The 25035-nt window shown below is 44.9% G+C and overlaps 2 protein-coding genes across 6 annotated transcripts; one reads left to right on the forward strand and one right to left on the reverse strand.

The window, feature by feature from the left end:
* Positions 1–1246: 1246 nt before the first annotated feature.
* On the forward strand, positions 1247–12721 carry LOC149313306 (C-type lectin domain family 4 member F-like). Of its 3 annotated transcripts, XM_089526425.1 has the most exons (7): positions 1247–1337; positions 4144–4251; positions 6766–6867; positions 8486–8584; positions 9678–9829; positions 10798–10910; positions 12445–12721. In XM_089526425.1, exons 1-7 carry the CDS (start codon positions 1289–1291, stop codon positions 12581–12583), a joined length of 762 nt encoding a protein of 253 aa, XP_089382551.1. In that variant the 5' UTR covers positions 1247–1288; the 3' UTR covers positions 12584–12721. The 3 variants fall into 3 exon arrangements, with proteins under 3 accessions (XP_089382551.1, XP_089382552.1, XP_089382554.1); XM_089526426.1 differs by lacking the exon at positions 4144–4251; XM_089526428.1 differs by lacking the exon at positions 4144–4251 and having other exon boundaries at positions 10801–10910.
* On the reverse strand, positions 9882–16277 carry AP5S1 (adaptor related protein complex 5 subunit sigma 1). Of its 3 annotated transcripts, XR_016281373.1 has the most exons (4): positions 16189–16277; positions 15526–15712; positions 13575–14106; positions 9882–9960 (listed from the first exon to the last, which is right to left on the reverse strand). XR_016281373.1 is itself a non-coding variant. In XM_089526429.1 (3 exons), exons 2-3 carry the CDS (start codon positions 15696–15698, stop codon positions 13680–13682), a joined length of 600 nt encoding a protein of 199 aa, XP_089382555.1. In that variant the 5' UTR covers positions 15699–15712; positions 16189–16277; the 3' UTR covers positions 13558–13679. The 3 variants fall into 3 exon arrangements, 2 of the variants coding, with proteins under 2 accessions (XP_089382555.1, XP_089382556.1); XM_089526429.1 differs by lacking the exon at positions 9882–9960 and having other exon boundaries at positions 13558–14106; XM_089526430.1 differs by lacking the exons at positions 9882–9960; positions 16189–16277 and adding an exon at positions 15832–15866 and having other exon boundaries at positions 13558–14106.
* Between the last annotated feature and the right edge of the window lie 8758 nt (positions 16278–25035).

Genomic DNA, 25035 nt, shown 5'->3' on the forward strand with positions numbered 1-25035 from the left:
TGCTGTGCTCCCACTATGAAATAAATCTAATTGCTGATCGATTTAAATGGCTGTCATTCCCATTTGAAACCGGTTCCTGTCATGATAAAGTGAGGCAAGCACACACACACCCCAAAAAACCCAGAAATTATTTTTCCTGACACTAGTTTCTAAATGGTTCTTTTGAAAAGAATCGATTCCGGAGAGTGTTGAACAAGTGGGAAAGACAGATCAGAATCGCATCAATCTGGAGGGGAGGGACCCATGGCAGAGGGGTGTCTACTATCCCTTCTCAGGTTTTGGGAGATTTCACACACACACACACACACACACACACACACACACACACACACACACGTGCTGCCTTTTTATTTGTTGGTGTGACCTATGGGTGCATGTTTTTTAAAAAAATAGAGAGAGGAAGAATCCTGCGAAGGCGAGTAGTTGCTAAAACAATTAATCAATTCTTCAATCAATTAAATTTGTTTTTAAAAAGCATTGAATGTGCCATGGCTTGCCTTCATCTTCCTCCTCTTCCTCCTCCTCCACCACTTTGCCCCTTCTTCGTCACACTCTCTCAGCCTCGCAATCTCTCAGCCTCAGAGGAAGAGAGGGCAGACCTCCTCTGAAGAAATCTTGAAACCCCCTCCCCCAAATCCACCCCTCAAAATTCCCAAGCTGGGCTTGCTCAGGCTGCTGCTTATTTGACGGGGGGTTTTGAGGTGGCACTACTAGTGGGGACGACAATCGTGCCAAAAAAAAGCAATTACACTGGGGTAAGGAAAAGATTCGGTTTCATAGTGGGAACAAGGGACCTTTTGGAATCGATTACCAACACGGAGCGAAGCTGAATTGGAACTCGCTTAAAAGTGCAAGTGGGAATGGGCCCTAGGAGTAAACGTTTTGGTCCTGAAATCTCTGGGTCTCAAATAGTCTTAATCTGTCAACCCTACTTGAAGGAAAGTGAGCTGAAGTGACTTTGAGGTCTGCCATTTCAACATGCATAGGATAAACCCATAAGAAAGCCTCCTAATAACTGGGAGTGAGCCCAGAAGAGATGGGTGGGGGCTCCTGACTCAGACCCGGTCAGTGAGGACTAAAAAAACAGCACGTGCGCCTGAATCAGGAAGGATTTGTTTTTTTAAAACCACAAAAGCCACACATTTCTCACAGTCTGTAGTTTCACAAGACCACTACGGGGAAGGCCTTGGAAGGGTGCAACAAAGGCATGGCTTCTTCTTTGAGAAAGAGCCCAGCCAGTAAAAGGACCAACAAAGTCTGAGCATTCTGCAAAGGTCTTGGCAGAAGGATGGCACGGCAGAACAACTATCAAAACACAGTGGCATTTGAAGCAGATGGTAAGGGTGTTGCTCACTGTCAGGCTCCGTTTCACCAGGGCTGGATAGCACCATGGCTGCCTCCAATGGGGTTCTGGGTGCAGTGGTGCCACTAAGGTTGGCATCACCCATTCTGGTAACTCATGGTGTCCCCCTCATCCCACACCTTACAGAATCCTTAGTTTAAAAAAAATGTACTAATGCTACTAGTGCGATGCGGCAGTTAAAAAGGCCAACGCAATTTTAGGCTGCATCAATAGAAGTTATAGTGTCTAGATCAAGGGAAGTAATAGTGCCACTCTATTCTGCTTTGATAAGGCTCACCTGGAATAATCTTCTGTCCAGTTCTGGGCACCAAAATTCAAAAAGGATGTTGACAAATTGGAGTGTGTCCAAAGGAAGGTGACTAAAATGGTGAAGGGCCTAGAAAACATGCCTTGTGAGGAATGACTTAGGGAGCTGGGGATGTTTAGCCTGGAGAAGAGAAGGTTAAGAAGTGATATGATAGTCCTGTTTAAGTATTTAAAGGGGTGTCCTATTGAGGAGGGAGAAAGCTCGTTTTCTGCTGCTCCAGAGAATAGCACACAGAGCAATGGATTCAAACTACAGGAAAAGAAATTCTACCTCAACATTAGGAGGAACGTCTTGATAGTAAGGGCTGTTTGACAGTGGAAGGCACTCCCTCGGAGAGTAGTGGAGTCTCCTTCCTTGAAGGTCTTTAAACAGAGGCTGGATGGCCATCTGTCAGCTACGCTTTGATTTAGATTTCCTGCATGGCAGAATGGGGTTGGACTGGATGGCCCTTGGAGTGTCTTTCAACTCTTTGATTCTATGATTCTACTACAGCGCGCCATATGTGGCTTCCAGTTTACACGGAAGCTGCTCTGTAATAGTCTCTATGGCGCACATGACCGCCGCATGCACATGCTGCACCATTGTGTGCACAAGCCCCATCCATTATAATGGGGCTCGAGCATAGGCAGAATTCACCTTACGCGGGGGGGGGGGGGTCCAGAACGGATCCCCCACATGAGGCGAGGTTCCACTGTACTCATAAAACGTATTTCTCATATATCATTGAACATGCCTTCAATTTGTTTCCAATTTACGGCGTTACCATGGGGTTTCCTTAGCAAGGTTTGTTTAGGGAACAATGGTGCACACATACCCCTTAGGAGAAAGGCAGCATGCAAATGACATACATGGATTTAATGTTAAAATATGTTTAATTCTATGTTTTTTATCAAATGTTTAGTATGTCAATAGTTTGCATTTTAATGTTGATTTCTTATAGGTTTTAACTTTACTAAATATATTTTAATTTAAAGCAGCCTGGTGAGTACTTGGATGGCAGACCACCTACTCATCATTCCCACTACCTTTTAAACCATATTGCAAATCGGTTTGAACTAGTTTAAATGACCCTGGTTCCCACTTGAACCGAACCATGAAGCGATTCGGAGAGGGGGACCATGCACTAGACCCATTTAACCCACGTCTTTTTAACGCTGATTTTTTTCTGCGCCTTTTTGGATAAATCGATTCCACACAAGTGTGAACCAGATGTGGCCAAATTTGCCCTTTTGCCAGCTGGAGCAGGTCCATTTTGAATCAATTAATTCATGAATGTGAACCACAATTGGGTTGTTTTACAAGGAATAAATGCAATCAGGGCAAATGTAGTGTGGCTTGGCATTGCTTTAACTGCCATGGCTCAATGCTATTGAATCCTGGCATTTGTGGTTTTGTGAGCTATTTAGCCTTCCCTGACAGAGAGCTCTGGAGCCACAACAAAATATAAATCCTAGGATTCCACAGCATTGAGACATGACAATTAAAGCATGTTAAACGGGATTATTTTTGCAGAGTGGATCCAGCCTGTGTGGACTATAACATCCAGAAGGAGTCCACTCTACATCTTGCGCTGTGTCTGAGAGGTGGATGTTAGATGACTAGCCAGACCTGAGTCTGGTGGGAATGGAAATAAAAGCAAAGAAGGTGGATTGCAATGCTCTGGAGCCTGATGCAAGCAGCCTTCTGCAAGAGAAGAGAGGGCTTGGTCCTCTTTCAACTTCCCTTTTCTCTTCTGATTTAAAACCAAAACAAAAGAGATATTTCCAAAGGCCTGAAAGTTCTTCTCTCCAAACTGAGAGCAGATGCTTGCAAAAATACCATGCACTCTTGGTCTCCTGACCTGAGCATCCCTCTTTCTTGGACTCCATGGAGTCATTCAGACATTGTTGTTGTTTTTTTAGCCCAACTATATGAATAATCTCACGCGTCCTGGGTTTGTTATTCACACTAGGGAACCACATCCCTGCAGATCTCCGCGGGTTCGGTTGCTCACACGTGCCAGCAGCTCAAATAAAGATGGAGTCAAAGATGCAAATATATTTGGAGTTTTATCCAAATGTATCCCGGGTCTGTTTGCATGGGTTATTATCCACACAGCCGAGCTTATGGTAGTGTGAAAGTGCAAAGGGAATTAGTTGCAGAGGAAAACTGGAAGGGTTACCTGTTCCAGTATGGACCTGAAGCAAAATTCAGATGTTTTGTTTTCCTAGTTGACAAACAAAGCACCAGCATGATGGAGTGGCTTGAGTGTTGGACTATGACTCTGGAGACCAGGGTTCGATTCCCAGCTTAGCCATGGAAACCCATTGGGTGAATCATGCACTCTCAGCCCCAGAAAACCTTGCAATAGTCTTAGGGTTTCCATAAGTCAGAAACAACTTGAAGGCACAGAACGACAGCAAATTCTGTCAGCAGCATCCAGGGAGGAGAAAAGAGAAAGAAAGAAAATTTGTCCTGTGCTGTCTCTTTCCAGAGACATCCTTGAAGCGACTTTCTCACAAGAGGACCCTCTCCATCCTGACCTCCCTGGCTCTCCTGGCATTCCTGCTGGCCATCTCCCTCATCGCAATGGCCATTTTGTGTAAGTGACAGCTGCCGGGTTCAAATTTCTTCCCTTTATTTCCATGACTCTGGGTCAATATGAATCTCCAGAACCTCTTAAAGTGCTCCTGAGCATGAAGAGCCTCCTAACTTCTCCTTCACCTCCTTTGAAAAGGACGTTGGAAGAGCCAAACCCTGGCATTTGAATTTATTTATTTATTTATTTATTTAGTTATTTATTATGGCGCTTATCCAGCATAAACCCTGGCATTTTGCCTTTCTGCTTGCGGTGCCCGTCCACACGTGGAGAAGCAGCTTCTGATCCTTGTTAAAACAGGTGTGGCCAGATGTTGTGAGATTTAGGCCTAAAATCTTATTGTGAACCACAATGACAGCAAAGCCATTGAGTCAATGGGGTTGACCTCTGTGTTGACTGAACATTCAGTGGGCCTACTGGAGGGAGGTGGTCAGATGTCCTCCTTTTCCAGGACCTGTCCTACATTTCTACCTCTTAACCAGGAGGAATTGCAAAATGTTCTCCATTTTGAGCAGGTTAAAAGAAATAGTGCATTTTTATATGCAGTTTTTCCACTTTCACAGGGGTCTTGTGCCCCTAACCCCAGTGTATGTGGAGGATCCACTGTAATATGATGTTGTCTGCATATATTACATATGTTAGGGAACAAACACACTTGTATAAACGCTCAAAACATAACTGTGCAAGCATATTTACACATCACATCTCTTACATTCTACAGCTCTTCCTTTCTTTCCAGTCTTCCCTACTGCTTACGATCTTATTTTGCATCACAACTACCTGACAACATTCAAACTAAGTGGCTAATTGTCTTACTAACGTATGTCTTGCTTTACTATCTTAATGAAAAATAACAAATTTTATACCTGTCCTTAAATGTTTCCGAAAAAAATATCCTTTTCAACTTTCGTTTCCTTAATAATCACAATTTTTATACTTATCTTTTAGTTTAAGTCAGCTCCCACTCCTTCCAAATTAATATATCTGCTTATTTTTCTGTTTAACGGTAAATTTTATGTTGTTCTTTCCCATAATTTTGTTACTTCTTTCCACTGATCCTCATAATTTTTAGATATGTCAGCTTTTGCTGTTTCACTCGTCCTTTTTCTGCATTGCTCTTCATATGACATTTTCTGCATGCAAGCTGGACAGAGAGAGTGAAAGGGTGCATCTTTACTCGATCCCTTTGCCAATTGAGAACCATTCTGTTTCTTCTCCGTGTTTTATTCTTACAGTAGCCTCTTGTCCTAAGTACAGATTTCTCATCAGGACTATCTATTCCTATGTCTTTTAGGGGTGTCCCATAGCTTTCCATGATCTGTGCACTCAAAGGCTTTGCTCTAGCCTATAAAATGCATGCTGATTTTCTTGACACTAGGCTAGGATATCAGATGTAAATATCAACTCCTGTGAGTGCAAAGAGAGCCTCTTCCACTCACTGGGTCTCTCTCAGACAAGGCCTTGCTTTCCGTGGATCCCTCTTCAGGACAGGTAAATGTCACCCCCTCTAGACCCCTAAGTTTCCGCTATTTTTTTAATACTTTGTTTTTCTTCAAACATAAACATATCTATCCAATAATATACATTAGAATTTACATAGTAACATAAAACACTGCCCCTAAAACTCTGCTTCCTCAAAGTCTCTTGCAAGGTCATCCTTTCTTCTCGACCATGTCTATTAAAATCTATTGGTCTTTTATTCTTTTGTGATATAGTCCCATATATCTCAGTAGTCACAAAGTTTAATACTCATGTGATGCGAGGGATTTTTCATCCCTCTCCAAGTTCATCTTGTTTCCCTGTCATCCTATTACACTGCCTATAGTTTAGTTCCATCTGTTCTTGCAAAACTCATTTACCGGAAGCCGTTCTTTCTCAATTATGTTGATGTCTTTCTGATTCAGAATATCCATTTCCATCATTTCTGTACATTTTAGCAGCCAGTCATCAATTGTGGGAAGTTCATTAATTTTCCATTTTTGTGCTACCAAAAGTCTCACTACTGTGGGATCTTGTTTAGCATATTGCATAAATAGATTTCTGGCCTCAGTTCATAGTTTGTTTTAAATATCTTTTCAATCCTTATGTGTAGCCTAAGTTTCCACTCTCTGATTTCCGTACCTCCATTTCTGCTACCTCTGTATGGTGTTTCTGCTTGCATTGCTATTGCGTTTGGCTGCACTCTTGCAGATTTCCAAATAAAGTTCTCCTTGGTTCATTAAAGCCTGGAGTCCTACCGCAGTTAGTACTGGGATACATAAGTGGAAATAGTGACCCAACCTCTCACAGGCCTCCTCTGAGCCAAACAATTTCCCCAACATTTAAGAAGACACTGACACAGTTGATGGGGACCCTAAGTCCAGACCTCCACCTTTTTTGAATGACAGGCTCCAGACAGAGTCCTCTGTATTTTCTTCTTGGAATGCCACTTTTTTTGGGGGGGAGGAGGGAAACCTCCATCTCTTTCAGCCATACTTTTCTTCTGCGGTTATAATCCTGTGGTCGTGTGATCCATAGATTTCCAAAAAGAGAGGAAGCTGGAAGAACTTGAAGAAGTGGTGGAGAAAATCAGAGCTTCCCTCCGGCTCAGCAACGTCCGATCGAAGGAGGCCTTAGACAGTAAGTTGCAAATGCAGAAATGTGGCCCTTGGTTTGGCCTGCGTCTGGCCAAAAAGGGACATGGGGAAAATGTCCAGGAAGCATGTGAGATTGGGAGGAGGAAAATCTCATTCCACCCCTTGCTTTCCTCCAGAATTATTATTATTATACTTTATTTATATAGCACTTTAGATTTACAGGGGGGAAATGTTCATCGTGTACATAGCACTTCTTCATGAGAAGTGCAATGCCAAACTTTGGCTGCATCTACAGTGCAGAATGCAGTTTGACCACACTTTAACTGCCATTGCTCAATGCTGTGGAATCCTGTCATATGTAGTTATGTAAGGTCTTTAGCCCTCTCTGCCCAAAAGTACTGGGGCCTCACAAAACCACAAATCCCAGGATTCTGTAGGACAGATCCATGACAGTGAACGTAGGGTCAAGCTGCATTGTTTCCACAGTGCATATGCACCCTATGTAACTATACTGGGGCTGCATCTTCTTGTTGTTGTCGTGTGATTCAAGTTGTTTCCAACTGACTCACAGAATTTTCTTGGCAAGATTTGTTTGCCATTGCCTTTCCCTGAGGCTGAGAGGATGTGACTTGCCCAAGGTCTCCCAGTGGGTTTCACAGAATCAGACCCTGGTCTCCAGAGTCACGGTCCAACAGGACTGCATCTACACTGCAGAATTAATGCAATATGACACTTCTTTAACTGCCATGGCTACATGCTATTCTGGGTATGTTTAGCCTGGAAAAGAGATGGTTAAGAGGTGATATAATAGCCCTGTTTAAGTATTTGAAGGGGTGTCACATTGAGGAGGAAGCAAGCTTGTTTTCTGCTGCTCCAGAGAATAGGACCTGGAGCAATGGATGCAAGCTACAGGAAAAGAGATTCCATCTAAACATTAGGAGGATCTTTCTGACAGTAAGGGCTGCTTGACAGTGGAATATTCTGCCTAGGAGAATGGTGGAGTCTCCTTTGGAGGCTGTTTTTAAACAGAGGCTGGACAGCCATCTGTCCGGGATGCTTTGATTGAGAGTTCCTGCATGGCAGAATGGAGTTGGACTGGGTGGCCTTTGTGGTCTCTTCCAACTCTTCTATGATTTTTTGATTCTGAGATTTGTAGTTTTGTGAGCTATTTAACCTTCTCTGGAAGAGAACTCTGGTGCCATGACAATTAATGTGGTGTCGATTTGCACTAATTCTGCATTGTGGCAGAAGCCTTCCTCTGAGGAGATCTTAAAAATCAGGATGCGGTAATGGTTTGAGTGTTGGAGTAGGATTCCAGGAGACCAGGGTTCAAATCTCCACTCAGCCATGGAATTGCACCAGATGACCTGGGAGAAATTGCGCACTCTCAGCCCCAGAGGTAGGCAGTGGCGAACCCCATATATATAAAGGTGGGAGTTTGGATCTCAACTCCCAGACTCTTCTAGCCAGAATGGCCACTAGCCATGCTTGGTGGAGGATTATGGGAGCTGTAATCCAAAAAGGAACTTTCTAACGCTCTGCTCATGTTAGTGAAATTCTCAATCAGTCAGAGGTCTCAAAGAAGTATAGCTTCCCTTTCACATCTTTCATCCCTAAGGATGTGCTTTGTTCCGATATCAAGCTAGATTCTCTGCTTTCAGATGTTCACTTCTTAGAAAACATCTCGGCGGCTTTCTCTGAGATCCAAGCCCGCCTGGAGAAGGCCAGCGTGTCAAGAACAGCTGCCCAAGGCCGTTACCGTGAGTAGGACAACGTCCACCGTAATTTGGTGGATTTGGCTTTCAAGATCCCCTTTGGTTCTGTTTGGCAGCAATTAATTTCAGCACAAAGGACCCATACTTAAAATTAAAAGAGCCTGAACCTGGGAATTTGTTCTGAGTATCAAACAGGGACTGAGTTGAACATGAGTCAACAACAGTGTGATGCATCAGCTAACAAGGCCAATGCGATTCTAGGTTGCATCAATAGAAGAATAGCGTCTAGATCAAGGGAAGTAATAGTGCCAATCTATTCTGCTCTGGTCAGGCCCCACCTGGAATATTGTGTCCAGTTCTGGGCACCACAATTCAAAAAGGACATTGAGAAACTGGAGCATGTCCAAAGGAGAGCAACTATAATGGTGAAAGAAACCATGAAGCCCTATGAGGAGAGAGTTAGGGAGCTGGGGATGTTTAGCCCGGAGAAGAGAAGGTTAAGTGGGATATGATAGCCCTGTTTAAGTATTTGAAGGCTTGTCACATTGAGGATCGAGAGTGGCGGAGTCTCCCTCCTTGGAGGTCTTGGCCATCTGCCACAGGGGATGCTTTGATGGAGAATTCCTGCATGGCAGAATGGGGTTGGACTGCATGATCCTTGGGGTCTCTTCCAACTCTAGGATTCTATGATTCTAAGGACTTTATGGTCTCTCTGGGATCTTCCGTTCTGGTCAAAGTTGCAGTTGTATTTGATGGGACTTTTTAAAAGTACAGTCAGCCCTCCATATACCACTGTTCTATTCATCCATGGATTCAAGCATTCAGGGCTTGAAAATATTTTTTAAAATATATAAATTCCAAAGAGCAAACCTTGATTTCGCCATTATCTATAAGGGACCCCCCCCCTTTTTTTTTTTTTTTTTTTTTTTACTATACCATTGTATTTAATGGGACTTGAGTCTCCACAGATTTTGACATCCACTGGAGGTCCTGGAACCAAACTCCAGCAGATACCAAGGGCCCACTGTGTATTCATATAATATACCCTTATCCAGTCTATTTTCATTAACATCTAGGAACTTGAGCCATTAATATTGATAATTTCAAGAATTCTCATTTTATTCTTTGCTCCTAAAAGGGAACCTTCTGGGCTTGGTCTCCACTGGCTGGAAGTTTTATGATGGGAATTTCTACTACTTTACTCAAGCAGCCAAATCCTGGCAGGATGCTGAGAAGGTCTGTAGATCGTATGGGGCACACCTGTCCTCCATCACTTCCAGGCAAGAGATGGTGAGTATGCCTCTACCAACATCTTTTTGGCAAAGAGGCTGAGTGTCCACCAGTCATGGATGCCTTGAGAACGGATTTCCTGCCCCGTCAAGGGGACGGACCAGATGGACCTCCAGAAGGATGTGGACAACCTGCAATGTGTCCAAAGGAAGGTGATTAAAATGGTGAAAGGTCAGGAAACCGTCAAGCCCTATGAGGAGCAACTCAGGGAGCTGGGTATGGTTAGCCTAGGGATGAGAAGGTTAAGAGGTGATATGATAGCCCTGTTTAAATATTTGAAGGGATGTCATGTTGACAATGGAGCAAGCTTGTTTTCTGCTGCTCCAGAGACTAAGACCAGGAACAATGGATACAAGCTACAGGAAAAGAGATTCCACCTCAACCCAAGGAAGAACTTCTTGATAGTAAGAACTGTTTGACAGTGGAAGACACTCCCCAGGAGAGTGGTGGAATCTCCTTCTTTGGAGGGTTTTTTCCCCCTAATTAAATGTTTGTTGAGTTTTTACAGTAAAACACATAAAGTCTGTAGAACAATGACAACAACAACAATTAACTACAAGGGCCAAGTGGATGTATCTGATGAATAGTTATTCTGCAGCAGACTCAAATAGTTCCCAGCAAGAGCCAGAGTCTGCTCTGTCAAGATGTAGAGTGTCCATAGTTTTTTGTGGGTTTTTCGGGTTACGGAGCCATGTTCTAGATGAAAGAAAATGTGAGAAAGCGGCTAAAAGCATCCTTGTGAGGCTGGAGTGTTAACTGGCGTTATAATACATGTAACGGCAAAGATCCCTTTCTTAAAATCATTAGCCATCTCCCGTCTTAGCTGTAGAGATAGAGATAAGGAAATAACTTCATGGTGCTAGCCCAAATTTGAGGTGGGACCCGTCGCTTCTAAATCCCTCTGGACCGTAGAAGCTCATAAATAAATTATTCCCCCCCTCCCTTTTTTTTGTCTTTCTTTTTTGCAGCAGTATCTTCAGAGAGAGGCCAGTGGGCAGACCTTCTGGATCGGGCTCACTGACCAGCAGGAAGAAGGCAACTGGACCTGGGTGGACGGCTCCAAGTACAACCAGCGAGTCAGGTAGGTCAACGAGAAAAAGAGTCCGCGAGGGATGGGAGTGTCTTAAAAGTGAGATAGCGAAGGAGCAATTTCAAACTGTCCCAATGAAGAGGGAACAATGAGGTGTCTTGAGAAACCAGGATGGATGTCTAAAGAACGTCCAGCTGAGCTAAAGTTTCAAAGGGGATGCATAGAATCATAGAATCTTAGCGTTAGAGAGGACCCCAAGGGCCATCCAGTCCAACCCCATTCTGCCATGCAGGAACTCTCAATCAAAGCGTCCCTGACAGATGGTCATCCAGCTTCTGTTTAAAAACAGCCGCGAAAGAAGGAAACTCCACTGCACTCCAAGACAGAAGCATCTTCTGCATCAAACAGCTCATACTGTCAGGAAATTCTGCCTAATGTTTCGGTGGAATCTGTGTTTACATCTACTGCTCCCTGGAAATGTGAGAGGGACCTATATAAGGAATAAACTGATGAGCGTCGTGGGGCATCTTGGAATCCTGGGAGCCCTATAGAACCCACAGGCCATGCTTTCATGCACATCCCATGGACTAATGCAGAAAGTGTGTTGGTTTTACCTGTGTCAATAGAAACCTTTTTTTAGACTGCATCAATAAAGTATAGTGTCTAGATCAAGGGATGTAATAGGGCCACTCTATTCTGCTTTGGTCAGGCCTCAGCTGGAATAATCCTGTGTCCAGTTCTGGCACCACAATTCAGAAAGGATGTTGAGAAGCTGGAGCAACTAAAACTGGTGAAGGGTCTGGAAACCATAAAGCCCTATGAGGAGAGACTCAAGCAGCTGGGTATGTTTAGCCTGGAGAAGAGACGTCTGACATGCTAGCCCTGTTTAAGTATTTGAAGGGGTATCATATTGAGGGTGGAGCAAGCTTGTCTTCTGCTGCCCTAGAGATGAGGGCACAGAGCAATGGATGCAAGCTCCAGGAAAAGAGATTCCACCTGACAGTAAGAGCTGTTTGACAGTGCAAGACACTCCCTTGGAGAGCGACGGAGTCTCCTTCTTTGGAGGTCTTTAAGCAGAGGCTGGATGGCCATCTGTCAGGAGTCCTTTGATTTTGTCTTCCCCAAGCACCATCCAGTCCAACCCCATTCTGCCATGCAGGAACTCACGATCAAAGCACACCCAACAGATGGCCATCCAGCCTCTGCTTAAAGACCTCCAAAGAAGGAGATTCCACTACTTTCCATAGGAGTGTCTTCCACTGTCAAACAGCCCTTACTGCCAGGAAGTTCTTCCTAATGTTGAGCTGTAATCTCTTCTCCTGTAGCTTCCATCTATTGCTCCAGATCCTGTTCTCTAGAGTAGCAAAAAACAAGCTTGCTCCCTCCTCAATGTGACATCCCTTCAAATACTTATACAGGGCTATCATATCACCTCTTAACCATCTCTTCTCCAGGCTAAACATACCCAGCTCCCTAAGACTCATGACAGGATGGGGTTGGACTGAATGGCCTTGGGATCTCTTCCAGCTCTAGGATTCTATGACTCTGTCCCCCATAATGCAACCCCCTTTACCTGTCTTTGCAGTTTTTGGGCACAAGGACAGCCTGACAACTGGTATGGAGCCCCAGGGCACCAGGAGGACTGTGTTCACATCGCAGGACAGTGGAATGACATCAGCTGCACATATAGTTACAAAGGGATCTGTAAGAAGGTCTCCCCCTGAGCAGAAGAAAGGCAGCCACTGCTTTACTGGACCAAAGGCGCATTACACCCAGCATGCTGCCTCCAACAAAGGGCAGCTCGAATACCTCCAGAGAAGCATGTTAGGGGATGTCAAACTGTATTAAATCTTCCAAGGTAACCATATTGGCAATATAGCAAAGCACCTCCTGCTGCCATGTGCCTTCAAATCATTTCCGACTTATGGCGACCCTAAGGCAAACCTATCACGGCGTTTTCTTGGCAAGATTTGTACAGAGGAAGTCTGCCGTTGCCTTCCCCTGAGACTGGGTTTCATGGCTCAGCTGGGAATCAAACCCTGGCCTCCAGAGTCATAGTCCAACATTAAAACCACTATGCTACACTGGTTCCCATAGCAAAGCACAGCAACATCCAAAATCCACAAAACAGTGATAACTTTATTAGACCAACCAAAATGCACAAAATACATGATGCAAGCTTTCAAAGCTTTACGGGCTTCTTCATCAGGAAAAGGTGTTGAAAATTATTTGTTGTTGTTGTTGTTGTTGTTCTTGTGTGCCTTCAAGTCGTTTCCAGCTCACGGGATTTTCTTGGCAAGATATGTTCAGAGGATGTTTGCCATTGCCATCCTCTATGTCTGAGAGTGTTACTTGCCCAAGGTCACCTAGTGGGTTTCCATGGCTGAGCAGGGGTTCAAACCCTGTTCTCTATAGAGTCATAGTCCAACACTCAAACCATTTTACCACACTGGTTCGTATATAGCATACGTATATGATTTTAAACACCTTTGCCTGATGAAGAAGCCCATAGAGCTTTGAAAGCTTGCATCATGTTTTTGTCCTGGGCACCTCAAATCGAAAAGATGTTGACATGCTGGAGTGTATCCAGAGGAGGCTGACCAAAACGGTGAAAGATCTGGAAGCCATGATTGTATGCTCCTAACCTGAAAGCCCAAAAAAAATGATACAAATGCTACAAATGCAAGTGAATCTGCTCTGGGTTATAGTGCAAACCTTTAATGCAGTGATCCAAGGTTCCGGGCCAGTATTCAGGGGTTGGATTCAGCCCTTTGGCTAGTAGCCATTGTCCAGTGATCCCAAGATGCTTTGGCTGCCTTTTCATTTCCCAAGAGAGGCTCCGATCTCCCTCTCCAGCCCCACCACAAACTGGTCATTGAGGAACAGCAGCTGTCCGTGGGGCAGGAACTTCCCAAGGATGACCTCCGTCCGGTCAGCCTTCAGCAAGATGTCGCTTCCGGAGCTCAGTAGCTTGAGGTGGTCCAGGAAGGAGCGGACCAGGAGACGGAGAGTGCTTTCAGCCAGCATCAGGTTCTCATGGGGGTCACAGACCAGAGCAAAGCCCAGGGACTGGACCCCCAGCCACAGCACCGTCTTGTCCTCAGAGAAGGGGTCTCCCAGAGGAAGACGGAAAACCCCCGATGGGGCATCCTGGAGAGAAACGGACTCATCGGGAAGCTGGATGAGATGTTCTGAATGGGACTTTCCAGAGGCTTGTTGGTACAGCTTGCAGGTCGAATCCACTTGCCTAGGAAAAGACAAGGAAGTGAGATGTGAAAATGAATCTTTCTGACCCAGGAGCTTAGTGATCCCTGGACTGGGGTCCTTCTACCATTCCTTGCAACCCTGGTGAGTGCAGCACTGATAAATGGATCCTGAAAACAGGTATGCAGGAGCAGCCTAGGGAACTGGGAATGTTTAGACTGATAAAAAGATGGTTAGGAGGGGACATTATAGTCACGTTTAAATATTTGACATTGAACATGGGTCAACAATGTGATGCAGCATCTAGAAAAACCAATGTGATTCTAAGGCTGCGTCAAAAGAAGTAGAGCGTCTAAGGGAAGCAATAGTACCACTCTATTTTGCTTTGGTCAGGCCTTACCTGGAATAATCATGTGTCCAATTCTGTGCAGAGGAGGGCAACCAAAATGGTAAAGGGTTTGGAAATTTTAAAGCCCTCTGAGGAGAGACTTACAGAGCTTGGTATGTTTAGCTTGGAGAAGAGAAGGTTAAGAGGTGATATGATAGCCCTGTTTAAATACTTGAAGGATGTCATATTGAGGAGGGAGCAAGCTTGTTTTCTGATGCTGCAGAGAATAAGACATGGAACAGTGGATACAAGCTACAGGAACAGAGATTCCATCTCAACATCAGGAGGGACTTTGTAACAGCAAGAGCGGTCCGACAGTGGAACACACATACTTTGGATTATGATGGAGTCTCGTTCTTTGGAGGTCTATAAAGAAATGCTAGATGGCCATCTGTCGGGGCCCTTTGATTGTGAGTTCCTGCATGGCAGAGGGGTTGGACTGGATGGCCCTTGGGGTGTCTTCCAACTCTAGGATTATATGATTCAGTTAACCATCCTGGGTATGACTTCTTTAATGGAAAATTTGGTGCCACAGGCAGAAATGACATGGAAAGAAGAAGGACAGACTGTAGGAAGGATAGACTCCATCACTCTCAGAGGGAGTGCCTTCCACTGTCAAACAGCTCTTGCCATCAGGGAGTTCTTCCTAATGTTGAACTGGAATCTCTTTTCCTATAACTTGCATCCATTGCTCCATGTTCTAGTCTCTGGAGCAGCAGAAAAGAAGCTTGCTCCATCCTCAACATGACACCCCTTCAAATACTTAAACAGGGCTAGCATGTCAAATGTCTCTTCTACAGGCTAAACATACCCAGCTGCTTCAAATACTATGCAGGGCTATCGTGTCCCCCACTTAACACACATACTTTGGATTAGGATGGAGTCTCCTTCCTTGGAGGTCTTTAAGCAGAGGCTGGATGGCCATCTGTCAATGGGGCTGCTTTGACTGGGAGTTCCTGCATGGCCGAAGATGAGGGTTGGACTGGATCAGGGCTGTTCTTGGGGTCTCTTCCAGTTCCAGGAGTCTATGCTTCTATGAGAGCAGCCTCACAGGAACAGGGTCAGCGTAGTTACCTTGCTACGGCCAAGATCTTCTCCTTCTGGAGCAGCCGTTCCTTCTCCGGATCTGGACCTCTTGCATCTTCTGACCTTTCTGGACTGAAGACCTTGGAGTAAAGCACCCGGCAAGGACCAGCCTCATCCCCGGACCGGCAGCACAAAGTGTGGATTGCAAACGCATGAACCATGGAGGCAGAGGCTTCTGAATAAAAGAGAAAATACATAAGAATAATAAGTCTTATTTACTGATAGACTTTTAAACTGCAATACCAACATGCAACACTAAAAGGCAAAAAAGGCCATATATATACAGACACACACCCAAAATGCAGACTAAATGCACACAGCCAGGACAGATATCCAAGTTATAATAACAATAATGTAAAGCATTAATCTGAAATGGCAAAAAGTTTTAGCAAAACAAAAAAAAAGAGCTAGCGAATTGAATTTAAAAACAAGAGTCGAGTTTACAGATGGTGGGAAAAAGCTGTGCCTGAAGGAGCAAATCTGGGGGCTTAGGACACCCAATTGCTAATACAGTCAAGATATTTCCTGCAGTGATGCTGGACTCCAACCCCCATCCTCCCCAAGGACTCCAACCCCCATCATTCCCATGCAAATTTGATATAAATAAAACAAATAGGATAAACATCCCCCAAAACAAAACTCTCTTCTCACCTTATTCCCAAACCAGCTGAGCTCAGCAAGAGCAAGAGAAGCGCTGGGACCGCCAGGACTACATTTCCCAGCGCCCCTTGCGCGAGCAGCCAAGCGAAAGAGGGCAGGGCTTGACGCGAGGCGTGGTGGGTAATGTAGTACAGCCAGAGACTGCGCATGCGTGGCTCTTCCTTTTGCTTTACTCCCCCCATCGGAGGCGTGGCACATTTCAAGCGTTCCAAGGATGCAAACAAGTTCCCGGGCTCTCCTCCGTGATTGGTCGCCGACAGAATAGTGGGCGTGTCTAGGCCTAGAATTAAAAGAGCGGAGATAGAGAGGGGCAGCGCTTCTCGCTCTGGGATTGGGCAGAGGGGCGGAGTCATGTGGGGGCGGAGTTATATGGGGGCGGAGTTTCGAACGTTTAGGCGAACGCTGATTGGCTGGAGCGTTTTCAAAAGGCAAGCCTGAGCCTGGCAAGGATTGGCTGAATCTCGAGAAGACGCAACTTCAGGCTGGGCAGCATCCGCACTGCAGAAATAACGCGGTTTGATACCGCTATAAGTGCGGCAAGGTCCATTTATGGGATTCTGGGATGTGTAGCTTCCCAAGGTCCTTAATTGCCTTCTCTCTTCTCTCCTCAAACTCCAAGTCCCAGGAAAAGGCGCTAAATTTTATTGTATTGATTTTTAATGGCATAGTGCTTTGAATGTTGGGCTAATAATATAATATAAATATAATGCAATTAAATGTAATATAGATATAATATAAATGATGTAAAATAATAATATAACAATTATATTGTTATTCTATTATAATTTAATTCCTTTTTAATGCACTTCTTTTCTATGTTTGCAATTGTTCATTTTGTATTGAGTTCTGGGGAAAGAGTGGAATATAAATATAATAATATAATAATATAATATAAAAGAGTGGAATATAAATACAATAATATAATAATTATTATTATTTTTAATAAATAATAAATGGTTTTACTTGGTGTTACTTTTCTAAACTTGGTATAATTATTATTATTATCATTATTATTTTATACTATAGTATATTATTTATATTACATTTGTATCCCACTCTTTTCCCAGAACTCAACAATATAAAATGAGCAATACAATTAAAACGTAGAGAAAGAGGTGCATTAAAACGGAATTAAATTATTACGACGTACAAAATAAACAGCATACAAAAACAAAAGAGCTGTCCAACTAATCATGCCAAATAAGTATGTTTTTGTGTACCAAATGCACAAAAACACACTTTTGCACACAAGTGTCAGCTAGCAAACTTCCCCCCTTTAATATGCCTGCAATGGCCACTGTTGGCCAGCAGGGGGAGCGCTAAGACCAGTCCTGTTTGCGAGGCTTTTCCTGATTTGCATATTAAAAAGACATTGTTTTATGTTTATTGTTTACTGCATTTTTAATTTTGCATTTCTTGCAAGGAGCCAAAAGGGGAGACCTGGTTCATTCACTGACTTCTTCCCAAAACAACAACCCTGTGATGGAGATTAGGCTGACAAGCCTACAGTCTGTTTGTTGCAATTTCCAGGGCTTTGCAAAAGTTATTATTTGGGGCTACATATCCCAGAATCCCCTAGCAAGCATGACTGTGCAGCCCAAAAGAATAACTTTTGGGAAATCTGCCACATACCCAGCTTTCCCCCCCCAAGAGCTCAGGGCTTCTGGGACCTACCACCCCAAAAAGTAACTTTTCTAAACTTGGTATCACTTTTGGGAGCTCTTCAAACATGTAATTTTGCGTTGGGCCATACTGGTGAGTGCATTCTGGGCATTGCAGTCCAAAAAGTAACTCCTGCCACATACAGCCTTGCATTGGACTTGCTGGCGGGCGGGGGGGGGGGGGGGTTGAGAGGTCCTCTCCAAAGAAGTAACTTTTCTAACCTTTGCCTCATTTCAGCCTCTTTTGTGGCAGAGTCATGCAGGGCATTACTTGGCCTGCAAAATAAAAACCCAGAATCCAGACAAGAAAGTGCTATTATAAATCTCAAATAGACCCAAAAAAATCATAAAGAAAGAGACAAGGGCTGAATACGCACTGCAGAAATAATGCAGTTTGGTAACACTTTAACTTCCAGGGTGCAATGCTATGGAATTCTGGGAGTTGTCGTTTTATGAGATACCACTGTCCTCCTGTATCCACTAATTTTTTTTTATCCGTTGATTAAACCATTCAACATATCAGAGATAATCAAGATAACCTTGATCTGCATGGCGTAATCAATGCAGTTTGACGCTGCCTTCACTGCTGTGGCTGAATGCTGGGATTTGTAGTTTGGTGAGATAGGTAGACCTCTCTGTCTCGACATACTGAGGATGGAGCAAGCTTGCTTTCTGCTGCTCCAGAGAACAGGACCTGGAACAATGGGTGCGAAATACAGGAAAAGAGATTCCACCAAAACATTAGGAGGAACCTCTTGAGAGCAAGGGCTGCTTGACAGCGGAAGATGCTGCTGCCTTGGAGTCTGGAGGAGTCTCCTTCTTTGGAGGTTTTCAAGCAGAGATGCTGGATGGCCATCTGTCCCAGGGAGGGCTTTGATAGGGTCGAACTGGATGACCTTTGGGGTCCCTTCTGATTCTGTGACCTTAGGCAAGTCACTCTCTCTCAGCCTCAGAGGACGGCAATGGCGAACTTGCTCCGAAAAAAGTTGCCCAGAAAACCCCCATAATAGCTTCCCTTTTGGGGGCCGTAAGCTGGAAACAACTTCACAGCAGCAACATAATAAAATACAAAGACATAGCCGTCTTAGTCTGTAGGATCGGTACACAGAGAGATCTTACAGCTCTTTTGAGACTAACTGAAAGAAAGAAGTTGGCAGCATGAGCTTTCCGAGACTTAAGTCTCTTCCCTCAGGTGCGTTTAGTGGAGTGGATTTAGTGGTCTCCACTCTACGAAATGCATCTGAGGAAGCAGACTGAGGTCTAGGAAAGCTCATGCTGCCAACTTTGCTCTTTCAGTTAGTCTCAAAGGTGCTGCAAGATCCCTTTGCATATTATTATTATTAATTATTATTATTATTATTATTATTATTATTAGTGCATCTGAGGAAGTAGACTGAAGTCTAGGAAAGCTCATGCTGCCAACTTCTTTTTTAGTCTCAAAGGTGCTACAAGATCTCTCTACATAATATAATAAAATACAGTATATGTCCAAAGCTGTAAATAATCCAAATGAAACAAGCTGATGTATTTCTATGAGTGCTTTTGAGCTTTCATTTGGGAATGCCCTACATTTTTTATTGAATGTCCTGCATTCTGCGGTGGATTCTGCGTTCAACCTGGTCTACCAAAACTCATGCTGCAACATCCTTTAATTGCACCGTTAGGTCTCTCAATGGGGATCCCTTTGCATCTCCATGCAACAGTTTATATATATGTTTTTGTTCCAAGAGGAGCTAGAAAGAAACTGTTTCTGGTTTTCAAAAGAGCAGAGACTTGGCTCTGTGCTCCAAAGGGAAGACCAGACCAGGCCAAGTGCCAAGGCTTGGCCTCGTGAATGTTGCACACGTTTTCCTTCTTTCCAGCCAACTGGTTCAATGTAACATGACCTCCCCAGAGTTGTGACTCAGTTCTCAGAAGAACTTGGCTCAGGCTCCCAGTTTTGGAGCAGCGTGAGAGTTTGCTGGGCCCTCCTCTGTCTCTACTCATCCTCCGGTTTACTATTAGGAGGAGCAAGGGTACGTTGCAAGGCCCCCGTGAGGATGGCTGGTTGGTTGGAGGAACCCTCCCTGTCCCAGATGTTTCAGCTCGGCATCCAATCTTCAGCCCCGCAGCCTTTATTTAAATGCAAACTTCTTTCTGCATGAATGTGTGCCCTGTGCCTTCAAGCCCTTTCTGACTTATGGTGACCCAAAGGCAAACTGGGGCCTCGTTCCCACTACCTTTTAAAGCAGATCACGAATGGGTTTGAACCAATTCAAACGACCCTGGTTCCCACTTAATCCAAATCGGGAGGGGGGCCCATGCGCTAGACCCATTCAACCCGCGTCTTTTGACACTGTTTTTTTCCACTTTTTTCCCAATAAATCAATTCCGCGCAAGTGTGAACCATGTGCAGATCGGAATCGATTTCCCTTCAGCCAGATGGAGCCGATTCATTTTGAATTGATTCATTGGTGAATGGGAACCACAAGTGGGATATTTTGGAGGCGAAAACATGTGATCGGGGCAAATGTAGTGGGAACCACTCTCTACTGTCAAATTGATCAATCGATCTGAATCACACACCAGTTTATCTGTAAGTGGGAATGGGGCCCTATATGATGGGGTTTTCTTAGCAAGATTTATTCAGAGGAGCCTTGTCATTTTCTTTCATTTCAAGCATTGCAGAGAGTGAGAGACGCTGGAAACGCAGGACAGGGGTGGAAAATGCTTTTTCTCTCTCCAATATTGTAGAACAGGGTTCGAATCCTGGCTCCTGAGACCTAGCATGGCATAGTGGTTTGAGCATTGGATCAGGACTGTGGGAGAACAGGGTTCGAATCCCAGCTTGGCCGTGAAACCCACTTGGCCATCTTGGGCAAGTCACACTCTCTCAGCCTCAGGGGATGGCAATGGGAAACCTCCTCTGAATAAATCTTGCCAAGAAAACCCCACAATAGGTTCACCTTGTGTGTGTTTGTGTGTGTTGTGTGCCTTCAAGTCACTCCTGACCTATGGCGACAACGCTAAGGCGATCCTACCATGGGGTTTTCCTGGCAAGATCTGTTCAGAGGAGCCTTGCCATTGCCTTCCCCTGAGGCTGAGAGAGTGTGACTTGCCCAAAGCCACCCAGCGGGTTTCACAGCCAAGCCAGGATTCGAACCTTGTTCTCCCAGTGTCCTGGTCCAACACCCAAACCACTATGCCATGTTTGACTTGGGGGTCACACAACAACAAAGCTGGTTTTGATGTATTTTGGGGTGCTGCCCTGGTGTTCCACGACAGTCCTCCGTCCATGTTAATAATAATAATAATAATAAATGGTTTATTTATATACCGCCCTTCCGAAGATCAGGGCGGTTCACAACAGATTAAAAATTACATAAAAAGTTTCAATATACAATATTAAAATACAAACAACGCAAAAAGAAAACAACAACAAATGCCCCCGGGTTAGGAACCCATTGCCTGTGCGGCCTTATGGCGGGGGGGGCCTATAAGGACTAATCGGGGAATGCGATGCCAAACAGGTGGGTCTTCAACTCCCGTTTGAATTGGGCCAGGGAGGTGACTGAGCGGAGCTCTATGGGCAGCGTGTTCCAAAGGGCCGGGGCGGCGATGGAGAAAGACCTCCTGGAAGTGGAGGATAACCTCGCCCCGGGAACCCTAAGGAGTTGCTGCCCAGATGTTCTGAGGGTGCGAGGCGGAATGTATGGGGAGAGGCGGTCCTTCAGGTATCCTGGGCCCAAGCCATTTAGGACTTTATAGGTCATTACCAGCACCTTGTATTGCGCCCGGAAGCAAATGGGCAGCCAATGGAGGTTTTTTAGAACCGGTGTTATATGGCTGGCCCTGGACGTGCCAGTGACCAGCCTTGCAGCCATGTTCTGCACCAATTGAAGCTTCCGGGTTAGGTACAAGGGCTGTCCCATGTAGAGTCCATTGCAGAAATCCAATCTCGAGGTTACCAGGGCATGTACCACAGTTTCAAGGTCCCTCTGGGTCAGGTATGGGCGCAGCTGGCGAAGAAGCCGAAGCTGATAACAGGTGCTCTTGACCGTCGCATTCACCTGAGCAGTCAGGTGAAGGGACGAGTCAAGAAGCACCCCCAGACTGCGCACGGAGTCCTTCACAGGGAGCGTGACCCCGTTCAGGACAGGTGGAACCACCGCCATTCCTGGACCAGGGGAACCTATCACGAGTACCTCCGTTTTCTCTGGATTCAGCTTTAGTTGGTTTTCCCTCATCCAGCCCATTACTGACTCCAGACAGGCCACGAAAGGAGAGACGCCATCCTCGGTCACTGCATCAGTCGGAGACATAGAGAAAATGATCTGGGTGTCATCAGCGTACTGATAACCCCGCGCCCCATGTCTCCGGATGATCTCTCCCAGCGGTTTCATGTAAATGTTAAATAGCATGGGAGCATGTTGGTTCTGAGTAAAGCGCAAAACAGGAGAGCCAGCATGGCAAAGTGGTCTGAGCGTTAATACTATGAATTTGAATCCCTGCTTGGCCATGGAGACCCACTGAGTGACCTCTCAGTCTCAGAGGATGGCAATCACTGGCTGAAACCGAAACTTGCCAAGAAAACCCCACGACAGGTTCACCGAAGTCGGAAGTGGCTCGACGCTGGTTTTTTATGTATTTTTGGGTGCTGCTGAATTTGCACTCAGAAACATGGATTGCTGAACCTAGCATCCCCAGCCAACATGGATTTTGTGCGTTCGGCTCTGAGAGAAAATGAATGTTCTTAAGCCTGGAAGCCCCCTCCCAGCCCTTTGGGTGGACCACAAGCTTCAAATTCTTGCTCCTTTCAGCTGCCTTGCATTCCAGGCATAGCAGTGACTTTTGTGACTGTGAAAGAACAAAGCTACAGCTGTGCAAAACCTTTCCTCTCCCTTTTTCCCCAGCTGCATTGGCTTCTGTGCTCAGCACACTTCCAGCTGCAAGGAAACATTGAAACTGCTTATCTGTCTGTGTTTGTTGCTTATCTGTGTGTTGTTGAAGGGGCTCCCTGCATACGCTGTTTACTGTCAGCAGAAAGGAAAACAAGAAATGGCATGCAGGTGCGTGCAAAATGGTTTTGCGGCTGCGAAATGAAATTTCCAGAATGTAAAATCCCAGTTCCCCAGCTGTAGCACTAAGGACATTTATTTTTCTTAAGAGCCTAACGCACAGAATCCATGTTGGCTGGGGATGTGGGTTCGGAAACCAATGTTTCTGAGCGCAAATTCAGCAGCACCCAAAAATACATCAAAAAACAGCTTCAAGTCATTTCCAACTTATGGTGACTCTAAGCTTTTCTTTGCAAAAATTTGTTCAGATTTGGCATGGCCTTCCTCTGAGAAAGTGTGACTTGCCCAAGCTCACCCAGGTTTTCATAGTCAAGGGGGCATTCAAACCCTCCAATGTTTCACATAAGAAACCTGGGACTCGTGTGGCCAAGTAATATCAGAGTGCAGTCAAGACAGCAAAAGATGACAAAGAACGCACAAGCTTGGAGAGGCTGCATAAGTTTGCTTTTGCCTGAGCTTGCTGGAAAGGGCAAGAATCCATCTTCTCTTCTTCCGCTCTCCATTGCAATTGCTTGCACACTTTGAACTCTGTTTGCAGCAATTGAAGTGCTTTCCAAAAGGGGAAAGTGGGACAAAGGGGGAGAAACAGGGACATTTTAAAAGCGGCTGGAAAAGTGGGACAGCAGAAGAATAATCCGAATTGTCCCTGCCAAATCGGGAGAGTGTGCCATTGTCTGCCTCTGCTGCAGAATCCCAGACAAGCAACAACTTTTAAATTAGTTTCAAAACAGGAAAGTACTACGCAGCCGTCTATTGTCCAGCAGGAAGCTCCTGGTTGGAAGCTGAAAAAGAGAGAAGAGGAACTACAAGTGGCGAAAAGCGTTGCCAGTTTTTTATTTTGAGCCCAACGTCAATATTGGAAGCGCTGCTTGAGGCACGTGTTGAACTGCGTGACTTGAGCTTGAATTTTATTATATGTTTTTAAGCCAAAAATAGATGATGCCAGGAAGCCCGGCCCATAGCAGTGAGGTTTTGGCTTTTTGGATTGCTTTGCTCCAGTGACACATGCTAAAAGGTTTGGAGAGGGAGAGACATCCTTTCCTCCAAAGGCTCAGAGCCATGTAGAGCATCTGGCTCAGAGGAATAGTAGGTTTAAGCAATGTGTGCCAAGGAGGCTGAGAGTTAAAACGTGACGGAAGTGTTTATTTTTTGAAAGCAACGACGGTTCAATTCCTTGCAGCAATTTAAAAAGTTGGTCAAGAGCTGATCTCTCAAGTACTTTCCACTCCGCTCCATCTTGCATTTTGTTCTTCCACTTGCAATGAAAATGTACAGATGTGAGCTTTTTATCCCAGTTTGGAACTGGTTTTCAAGGCAGAGGGGTCCAACATGGGCAATGATAACACCAGTTGCACCCCTTCCTAGAACTGGAAGAGTGAAAGGTGGTAGTAGACACATGCTAGTGACCTCAAGGCTGGACTTTTGCAATGTGCTGTGCATTGGGCTACCTCTGTGCCAAGTTCAGAAACTTCCGTTCAAAACACAACAGCCAGAATGATGGCTGGTACATCTTGAAGCATATCACACCAATATTGAAATGACTCCAGTGTCTCCCAGTTAGTTTCCAGGCCAAGTGCGGTGGGCCCTTGGTACCTGTTGGGGTTTGGTTCGAGGACCCCTGCAGATACCAAAATCTGTGGATGCACAAGTCCCACTAAATGCAATCATGTAATAAAATGGTATCCCTTACATAAAATGGCAAAAATCAAGCTTTACATATTGGAATTTACATATTTCAAAAACATTTTCAAGTTGTGGATATCCAAATCCGTGGATAAAAAAAATGTGGATATGGAAGGCTGGCTGTACATGTAATTCCTTCTTAATGTACTTTTTTCTTGTTTTTAACTGTACTGTTTTTTAATGTCATGAAGCCGCTCTGAGTCCCAGTTCTGAGAAGACAGCAGGATAAAAATAAATATAATAAAATAAATAAATACAGTGGCCCTAGGGCTATACACAGCATCGCTCCCAAGCGCCCTCTCAGGCCTGCTTCCAAACGAAAACCCTGGTATACGGAAGATCTCCGGGCGCGGAAGCGGGTCCTGCGACGGCTAGAGCATCGCTGGCGGAAACACCTACGCTTAGCCGACAAGACTCTCCTAGACCGCCTCTTGAAG

This window comes from Sceloporus occidentalis, unplaced genomic scaffold, assembly GCF_023333645.1.
Source record: "Sceloporus occidentalis isolate IW3139 unplaced genomic scaffold, rSceOcc1.0.p SCAF_5, whole genome shotgun sequence".
NCBI classification, from domain to species: domain Eukaryota; kingdom Metazoa; phylum Chordata; class Lepidosauria; order Squamata; family Phrynosomatidae; genus Sceloporus; species Sceloporus occidentalis.